This window comes from Acanthisitta chloris, unplaced genomic scaffold (assembly GCF_000695815.1).
Source record: "Acanthisitta chloris isolate BGI_N310 unplaced genomic scaffold, ASM69581v1 scaffold29897, whole genome shotgun sequence".
Lineage (NCBI taxonomy): Eukaryota > Metazoa > Chordata > Aves > Passeriformes > Acanthisittidae > Acanthisitta > Acanthisitta chloris.
The window spans coordinates 3,503-13,183 of NW_008684719.1; the positions used below are offsets into that span (position 1 = coordinate 3,503).

General features: G+C 43.4%; 2 protein-coding genes across 2 annotated transcripts in view; one reads left to right on the plus strand and one right to left on the minus strand.

Moving 5' to 3' along the window:
- The window catches only part of LOC103806746 (isocitrate dehydrogenase [NADP] cytoplasmic-like), a gene marked incomplete at its 5' end in the record, with an annotated part of 3,775 nt that extends 2,654 nt beyond the window's left edge, over positions 1 to 1,121 (plus strand). Inside the window, 2 exons of the mRNA XM_009079452.1 lie at positions 107 to 269; positions 794 to 1,121. Coding sequence (XP_009077700.1) covers positions 107 to 269; positions 794 to 887 — 257 coding nt within the window. The remainder of the gene's footprint in view (positions 1 to 106; positions 270 to 793) is intronic.
- Positions 1,122 to 2,276: 1,155 nt separating this feature from the next.
- Positions 2,277 to 9,677, minus strand: LOC103806747 (the record flags this gene model as incomplete). The annotated part of the gene is made up of 9 exons (XM_009079453.1): positions 2,277 to 2,466; positions 3,262 to 3,388; positions 4,430 to 4,477; positions 4,572 to 5,240; positions 7,059 to 7,327; positions 8,116 to 8,195; positions 8,800 to 8,859; positions 9,120 to 9,298; positions 9,614 to 9,677. Coding segments are annotated over 9 exons (1,686 nt in total), but the record flags the coding sequence as incomplete, so codon positions are not given.
- Between the last annotated feature and the right edge of the window lie 4 nt (positions 9,678 to 9,681).

A 9,681-nucleotide genomic window follows, 5' to 3' on the forward strand; every position in this document is an offset into this window, starting at 1 on the left:
TTTTCAGTTTTATTAATATAAAACCCCAATTATTGTTCCACATGACAGTTTAGAACAATTTCCAGGGAGTTCTAGAAGGATAGAGTAATCTAGTGTTCTCTCTCAGCCTCCATCTTCGCATGGACAAGAGGACTTGCTCACAGAGCTAAGCTGGACAACAACACTAGCCTCAAGAACTTTGCCGTTGCCCTGGAAGAAGTCTGTGTTGAGACCATTGAATCTGGCTTCATGACAAAGGACCTTGCTGCCTGTATCAAAGGTCTGCCTAAGTAAGTGTATGAAATAAACAGCTGTGTTTGGAGGAGGCTGTTTCACCTGGTGGTTCTGAACAGCATTTGTTGGAATGTTATTTTAGTATGGTGAAGAACAGCGGTCTGTCTCAGAACAGGACTCATCTGTACCCAGTGATTTACAAACAGAACATGAGACACTCCCTGACCTAAGTAGCTTAGTCCAGGTTACTCTGTCTCTGCTATTGTACCAAATGAATGGGGGGGAAAATGTAGAGAAGGAACTGCAAAGGTTTTTTTATGTCAAGCAAGTTACATTGGCCAGATTCTGCCTTCATACTAGTAAATGAAGGAGACCTACATAACTGCAAAATATCACCTGGCTACCTCTTCTCTCAAGCCTTTTGGCAAAAAAAAAAAAACCAGCCTGAGGAGTAGGAGGTAAGTTTTGGTTTTAGAGGCTAGACAAAAAAACAGAGTTCTTTGCACAGTTTTCTCCTGCTTTGAGCATTTGACAGTCTGTATGACTAATGTCTGTCTTGTTTTGTTTCTCCCCCCACCAGTGTCACACGCTCTGATTACCTGAATACCTTTGAGTTCGTGGACAAGCTTGCTGAAAACTTGAAGCAGAAGTTGGCCTCTCTGCCCAGACTTTAAGGCATGGGTTCTACTCAAGCTCCCCTAACAAAGTGTCTCCCACCTACACTCTGATGTAAGTGGTGCTGTATCACATTTTATGTAGCATTTCAAATACTAGACAAAAATGAAGATAGACACTTTTTTAAATTTTTAAAAGATCACATTTTAAACCCTTTGAGTTGCCGGGCTAGGCCTTACTTTTGCTAAGCAGATGAATGTGATAGTATTCAAGCTCAGTGTGGGTCTGCATTCCTAACTTTGTTCACAGCAGACCTGAGTTTCTGACTTTGATCTGTGTTTCTTTTATCTCTTCCTCTCAGACTGGAAGCCCAGTCTGTGTCACAGCTCTGGTCAAACCAGCGCTGACTACTGTCCAACAGACCTCAGAAATCAGAACCATCCTTCTCTCCAGTACTGTCCACTGAGGTATAAATGAGCTCACAGGGGTACACCAGCTCTATTGCAGCCCCTCTCAATTTTCCTTTTAGTGCCAACCAAAGCATAGTATCCTAATTCTAAGGGTTCCATTGCTACAGTCAGAACTGTAGTATTCACGAAGCACTTAGGAAATGCTGGAAACAAACTGTATAGGCTAAGAGCCTACTAAGGCCATGCTGCAGTGTCTAAATGCAGACCATGCATTTAGTTATGCTCCTTCTGACTGGATATGAAGCATAGGAACTGTTACCTCTTCTCCATCCCACAATTCATAAAGGTGCAAACCTTTTCTGCAGTTGTCTGGGCTGTTTACTTACCCTTCCTGCTGTGATACAGCAAGTCAGATTATGACTGCGAAAAACTATTCCATCCATGGTTTTGTGTTGGGTTTTTTTAAAGGAATATTCTAGTTCAAACTAAAATAAAAGCCAGCTAATGTTCTTTGTGTCTTTCCTTCCTTTGTGTCATTAGCAGCGATGGAGAAATCCTGCCTCAGACTTAGTACCTTTCAGCACAATCCAGTACATGCTGGGACAGACTGTTAGAATGTGATATAACAACAAAATAATCTCTCCCTTCTTAGAACAGAGTTTTAATTTGTTCTGGTTGAGGGAAAGCTGTGATCTGTAGTGTGGTGTGGTAAGCATCAGGTTAGTGTATAAGAATTTGAAGGTACCACTTACACTGAAATTTTATTTTGGGGCTAGTATATGGAAGATCAGCTCTCCATGGTGTACTCTCCCCAAACCTGTGTAGAGCTGGGAGAGAACTGGCAGAGCCAAACTAGCCCTCTGTGGGGTCACAAGCACCTCAGCATTGAAAAGTGGAGGGTGGGGACATGTCTACCGTTCATATAGAAGACTTTATTTACACATTAAAATAAAAAATGTGCTGTGTAGAATATTAAGAGATTCTAGCAAATATGCACAAGCCCCTAGGACCTTGGGGGCTACCTATTCAACCACTACTTTAATCCAGACTGCTTCTTGCTGTCATAAACTTGCTTGCCTGAGCACTGGGACATCCTTCAGGAAGTCTTTGGTTTTCCTCCTTGATCTTCTTGGTCATTTTCTTGGCTTTGACAGGTTTTTTTTGTGTTTTGTTGAGCAGAGAGCAGAGGAACTTGGTGTCTGTAAATGGGTCACCCTGTCTCAGTTTGCTGCAGAATCAAAAGAGTTACATTAAACCATCAAGGTATACCTTGAATATTTGTATAAGTTCAGCCCCTAAAGTTTCTGATTTTACTAAAATGCTTCCCATATAAGATGACTGACTGGTACAGTCTGTTCGTTGTCCCGTACAGGAATGCTGTACCAATACAAAGTACCACCTTCTGACCCAGTATAACCAGTTATTCACAGAAAGTTCAAATTGTGACACTTTTTTTGGGGGGGAGGCAGGAAGAGTATTACCTGGTAGCATAACAACAAAGTCATCATTTTAGGAGTTTTAGGATTCTGTGCAATAGCCACTGGATGTACTGAATCTACAGTCTTTTAGGGAAAAGATGCAATTATTTGTTTAGATACTCATATCTGCTAGAGAAAGCGAATGTAGATAGAGCCTGCTCTCAGGATTAAAGTATTACTCAGGTGTCTAAAACTTTAGCCATCACAGAATGTAAATAAAATCAGGGCTTTTGCTGAGCTCTTCTCATGTAGCCTGTATTTTATCCTCAAGCTACTGCCTCATTAGCACTGGAGTACTACAGATGTGCACATTTCAACAAGAAAAATAACATCTTTAGTAGTTTGTTATCAGAAGCCTAGACATCATGCATCTGTGCTGAGGTGGAATTTTGGCATAACCATATTGTGGTAGAAGAGGAGGATCACAGAACAAAAAGGGCAAGAAGAACTTAAACAAAGGCACAGGTGGTCTAGCCCTGGAGAGTGAGCAGAACAGGGGTTGCAGCATGGGAATACTCATGAAAAGGAATAGTTTAAAGCCCAACCTGTTGAGTTTTGGCTCTTTATAGCAGACTGGGTTCCGTCTCCGCCTGGTTGAAGACCCTGACTCTTCTTCCAAGCTGGTGGAAGACACAATTCTGGTATTGTTCAAATCCTGTAATGGCCTGATCTCTGCAAAGGGAGACATTTACACGAGTTGATCAAAGTGATTCCAAGTAATTTCCATATATCCTAAGAAATACAGCTGCAAAATAGAAAGGGCTGCATTACCAGGTTCCTCTGAACATTACAAAATCTTGAATCAAATCATATTTCTGGATTCCTGAGTTTAGAGTGAATATCAGACCTGCTCCTCAAGAGTCAGTTCACAAATCAAAATAGGTTCCTCACTTTAAAAATACAGATCACTAATACTATTAGTATGATGGGCCCTGGTATAGTAGAAAAACTATAAAAAAATGATAGTTGATGGTTGTAATGCCCAGAAACTTACAGCCTGGAGAGAGCAAACTTATGGCATGCAAACAACCTACTAGCAACCTACCAACTTCCAGCAAGATGCAGGACCATGCCAGTGTTCATTGCAGCTTTCAAAGTGAAGTCAGCCAAAACAGGGAGGGTGGGAGAACAAGCTTCCTCCCTATCTACAAAGTACAGCCCGGTCTAGCTGTAACAGGCCTATTTGTCAACAGCTACAGAAAGAAAGACCCCCACAAAACTACTCTCTTCACAGAGCATCCATTAACAGCAAATTCCCCACAAGGATCAGCTTAACTACTGTATTACCAGCCAAAGGATATGCACTCCAAATCTTTTTGAAAACAAAAACAAACCAAAAAACTCACAGCTAAAATAATTTAGGTAGCTCCAGATTAATTTTCAGTGAAGGTATCACCTAGAGGTATGAAGTCTGAAATCTTGCAGCACTAACCATTTTGGGCCAAAAACACTTGCCAACCATCTTCATATTCTGTACCCTGATAATGCTGACGCCAGTAGGCAGGGTCAGCATCAAAACAGACTTTTCAATTGCCTGAGTAATTGATTTTCTAAATTAACAGGCATGCCCTGGAGATAAGAAGAGTGGTGAAACAGGACTCACAGCACATGCTGCTAGTATTTTCCCAATATCCACACATGGACAAGTGGGCAGAAATTTGTATAGGGAATACTGATAAACTAGAAAAAAATGCAGCCACACAAATGACTGACCAGTACAGGTGGAAGCATAAATGGTGTACTGGAGACTGATCTTTAATTCTGAAAAAGAGAGAGGAAGAAAAATTTAAGCACTTGGTGCATGGAATTTTGGTCCTCATCTCCAAACAGGTACCCTCCCGAGCCTACCACCTACCAGGTTCCTGTGAAGGTGAGCTCTGAGAACTTGACTGAGCCTGGTTTCTTTCCACAGGTATTTCCTCTGCAGTCTTTTCTTTAACTATCAGGGAGCATTTTGGCTGAACAGGGAATTTCACTGGCGTCCTGTTGCCCTTGTTACTTAAGCTCTTGCAAGCTGCTGCATCTGTAAGCCTGGAGCTGGCAGACCAAGCTTCAGAATGGGTCAAAGAGGAGGATTCAAGACTCTGTGGAAGGTCCATAAGTTGATTTGTAAGCCATATCTCAGGTATCTGTTCCTCCAGTATGCCATCTTGGTCAGACAGCAGATCGGTAATGCAGGAAAACTTCCCCATCAGGACAGTTTGCTTGGCTGCAAGTTCCGTTGAACTTTCAATATGAACCCTGGCACCATCACTTTGTCTGGCCAGGGAATCAGTCTCTGGAGGTTTAGAGCTTTTCCTCTTCCTCTGAGGCTTGGATTTGCAACAGGTCTCTTGGCTCAAAGCATTAGTGTTGTTGCCAGTTTTGGCTTGCTCCTTTTCTTGAAGATCCCCTGTCTGTTTTTTATTACTCTCTAGATTGCGCTTAGCAGCTCTGGGGATTTTGCTAGCTTTTCTCCCAGGGACAGACCTGGGAGGTACATTTTCATCCCCTTCAAATTCTGTCTGGACATAACTCAAGTTTTCTGCAAGATCCAAAGGACAGACAAAGTAAGTTCTCCTGCTACGTTTAAGATTAGCTGATAAATCCTTTGTGCTCTCCTTAGCTACTCCTCCAACATCTATATGGGGCAAAACCCCATCAACTTCATTTCTTTGATCACAACTGCTTTTCCTGACAGTGTTCTTCCTGCTTGGCTGCCTTCTTTCACATTGTTCTTCAGCTTTGGCCTCTAGTATTTTCGCACACTTTGGCAAATAATCATCAGAATCATCACTTTGTACAATTAGTCTAGTTTTTCTGTTGGTTTTCTGTTTGACGCTCTTTCTGCTCACACTTGAGTCCTCTTGCAAAACACAGGCACTTGAGGTCTCTTTCCTCAGGAAAGGTGAATTTTGCAAACTGCAACCATACAAGGGAACTTCCTGACTTGAGACGGTATGAACTGGGCTTTTTCTCTCAGATCCAAAGTATGGAGAGCTTGTTATAGTTCCCTTCTTAGCTTGCTGCACCAAGTCTCCGCTTTCAAGACTGTGCAGTTGTGCTGGATTCACCATATATGTACTTTTGAGATCTTGGACTCCATCAGGACATCAGGAATGTTGCTCCACACCACACCCTCTATTCTTCCTGTCAAAAGGCCCCACACAAGCCTTCTGCCCCATCTCACAAACTTCAGACTCACTAGAACATGTTTCAGCTTTTGACTGAAGTTGCTGCTTTGCATTTTGATAACACTCTTGACCTTGAGATATATCAGGCCTACTTTCTGCATTGTTTTTAATGGCATTTGTTTTCTTTTTTTTCTTTTTTTCTGTGCTTGCTTTTTTAACAGTTGTTTTCTCAACAGTTTTACAGTCACCTTTGCTTTCACTCTTTCGAGGAACAAATGCAGGGACTTGCCCACAGCTGGGGTCCATTTCAACACCACACTCAGTTTCTTTAGCCTGTGGCTGATCAGAGAAAATCTCTTTATCCACAGATTTTCTATCAGGAATAACAGTGGTTTGAGTAGGTGAAGCCAGGGAGACAGGAGATTTCAGGTCTCCCTGTGTGTTGTTCTTGCTGGAGCTGCTGTTGTCCTTTGTGATATTACACGGTGCTGCCTGAGTGGAACTGACACGTGGAAAGATATCCACCCCAGAAGATGGAGTGCTTGTAAGAAACAGGAGGGAACGCTTTCTTCTCAGAGTAATATGCCCTTGTGAGAGATGATCAAAGAAATGTTCTGCCATCTCATCAGCCTCACATGAAAGAGGATGGCTTTCCCAGGGAAATGCTGGCAACCTGTTGGGATTTTGTCGGGTGGTGTACAAGTCTTCTGTTGGAAAGACAAAATTTGTTCTTAAGACTGAGAAATGCAGCAGGTAAATGCCAGCTTTCCCCAAAGGCCTTGCCCCACCCACTGCCACAAATCCAGAGCACAGAAAAAGCATGATTTTTGTCCCTACAGTGACTCCCAAAACAAGAGCCCTTTACCAGCTGTAATATTTGTGAACACTCATTATCTGTGTGAGAGTTATCATTTCTATGGCAAATCCACAAGGAACAGTTGTGCATCTAGTTAGATTTTGCACCTTCAGACATTTCTGAAAACCTTGTGTAAGCTCAGTGCCTATTACTCAAAAAGGCTAATTTGTGGTCTCAAACTATTGCAAACATGCCAAACATCCCCACCAACACATCCCATTCTGGGACATAACTCCAGCAATAACAGTCCCACTGAAACATGCAACTCCTACCAGCCATTAGGAGCTAACTGGAGCTATGACACTCCACTCATGCATTTCTGAGCACAGATACATGAAATCATACAGAAGAATAGCAACAGATGCAAAGTTACCTCCGAGGATGCAAGAGTCAAGAAAAGCCTCTGGTGTTTCCACTGCTTCAGTCAATTTCTTCCCATCCTCTTCCTGCTGGCACTTAGGCTTCTCAGCAGGCTGTGGTGGCAAAGTATCTTTGGAGGCAACAGGCATGCTTTTCAAGGGCTCATTAGAAGCAGGTATCTGAAGCTCTAGCAAGGATGTCTGTACTGCTGTGGAGCTGATACCTTGCTGCTCTTCATGACATGGCTTGGAAATGGGCACCCTCATTGGCATCCCTATTGCCCTGGTGAGAAGGAATAACAGCAATGGGGCATGTTCTCCTGTGACAGGCACCAGAATCTGGCAGGATTAACTACAGATTTCACCTCCATCAAGAGTTGCTGAAATACATTCCTGAAGGCTTCAACTGTTGAAGAACACATACTGCCAAGACATGGCAGATTTCTCATTTTTGAGCAAGCACAACACATAAGGAAAGCACACTGCTGCGGGCACAGAAGCAGGAGAGAAATACACTGAGGCAACAAGGAAGTAAAGCCTTTCAACACACAGGTTGTGACCACACATTTACCTTTTTGTGGAACACCCACATGGCTGCTTGGAGGTATGTGTGTGGGCAGCTCCAGGGACTCCCCTGTGTTCAAAGGGGAGACAGAGCAGAAACAGGACTTCAAATATATTTTAAGAGATCCTGCTCTACCATCTTTCCAGAATACAAGTCTACAGCATACAAGGAGGTGGCTATTAAGCATATATATGTAACAAACATCAAAACAGCCAGCTATGGCACTCACTCAAGGAAATCGTGCACAGCACACCAGATACAAAGGAAAAACTATCTAAAGGCAATGCACTCTCAAATAAATGAGGCAGTTCATGTATAGGCTTGGCATTAGGACAAACAAGACAAGAAATGGTAACAGAAAGACACAGAGGAAAGGAAAAAGTGGTGGTTCAGAGAAGACAGCTCATGTAAAACTGGCAACTGGGCATACACGTAAAACATAAGAGGATGCTTAGCATATAGAAATTCAGGACAAGCTTGGTGATATCTGACATTTTAAGGCCCACCTCAGAAGCTGACCATCTACAGTCTCATCAACACAGCTGCTCTTCTGACCACTGCATAAGGATGCAGAACTTGTATGCAACTAGAAAGATGAGAAATAGAAGAGTGGTTTATAGTTCTGGAAATTCTTTGTGGCCTCCTGCAAAAATAGCAAAAGTTCAGTTTAACTCTGGAAAGTATGTATATGTAAACTGCTGAGTTACCTTCTCCCATTTAAAATGGCACAAATTATAGAATAAACTGCAGCAGAATCAGATTCTGTCTCCACAGGCCTCCGGATGAAGTTATAAACTAGTTCAGATAATCTGAGACTATGAAACAGGAGTATCTTTCCACCCACCGATGACACAGGACTTATGGAAAGTGTCCTATTCGATATTCCCAGTTGCCATGGCAACGCTTTTAAAAAAAATGAAAAAAAGTCACAACCTGTCATAGCAGAAGAGCCTACTGGCCAATACAACCAATGATCCAGGGAAAAGCAGTTTAAAACTGTAGCCCTTCCAACAGAAAAAGTTACCTTGGAAATCCTTAACACCAAGCTAAAAACAAGGATGCAGCCAGCACAATTCAAGCAAACAAAGAGAAAGAGAAGCACCGAACACTGAAGTGAACAGGCAACACAAAGCAAAAGACAAACGCAGACCCCTTCCCAGAGCAGTGTGCTCACATTTCCCACGGCTTACCTTAGACAGCCAAGCCACCACTGGAGCCATAAGATTTTCAAATTCTGTCAAGGTTTTATCCTGTGTTGAGGTAATAAAGAGAGAGAAACCATAAAAATATCAAATCAAAACATCTATTCCAACAAGGATCCTGGTAGCCAGAACAAGGCGTGTTCTGAGGAGAACACAGCTTGGAAAAAAGAGTAAATAAATGAATGGTAACCTTTCTCATATGCTGAGAATTTGGACCATCAGCAACAGCTCACTCGTCCCAAGGCTGAGAGTGCTGCATACCCTGCCCACCCTCCCTCCTTATGCCAGCCACACTGGTAGTGCCATACCATGGCAGAGAGCTTGTGCCGCAACACGGCGTTCTGGAAATGGCACTGCTCCAGCTCCCTCTGTAGGGCAGCCCTCTCCTGGGTGAGCCGCTGCGCGTTGGCTTTTTGTTCGTTGAGGGCCAGGGCCAGTGCTTTATTGTTATGCTTTAGGGAGACTTTGAAAAGAGTGGAAGAGTTGTCTGTAAGAGAGAAAAAGGTGTCACACAGAATCAGCATCCAAGGTCTCATCCATGCCTCTTCCCTCCTCCTACTTCTTCCTCTTCCCACAAGAGCCTTCCTCAGATTCAGATCTCTACAACTCAGTAGCCCTCCCACAAAGCCGGCAGTAAAATTCCTCCCAGCAGAAGAGCCAGTACCGCCTTCAGCGGCAGTTGACACTCGCGTGCAGGGCACCGAATTCACTGCAACCCCCGGGCAGAGGGGCGACCGTAGAACGGCCACGGCTCGACGGAGCTGCCACCCCCTGCACACACCGCAACGCGAAACACACTCACTGATGGTTTTCGTCTTGATTCTCGACGCAAGCGAGGCACTCAGCTTCGCGGTCCTCAAGGCGCTCTTC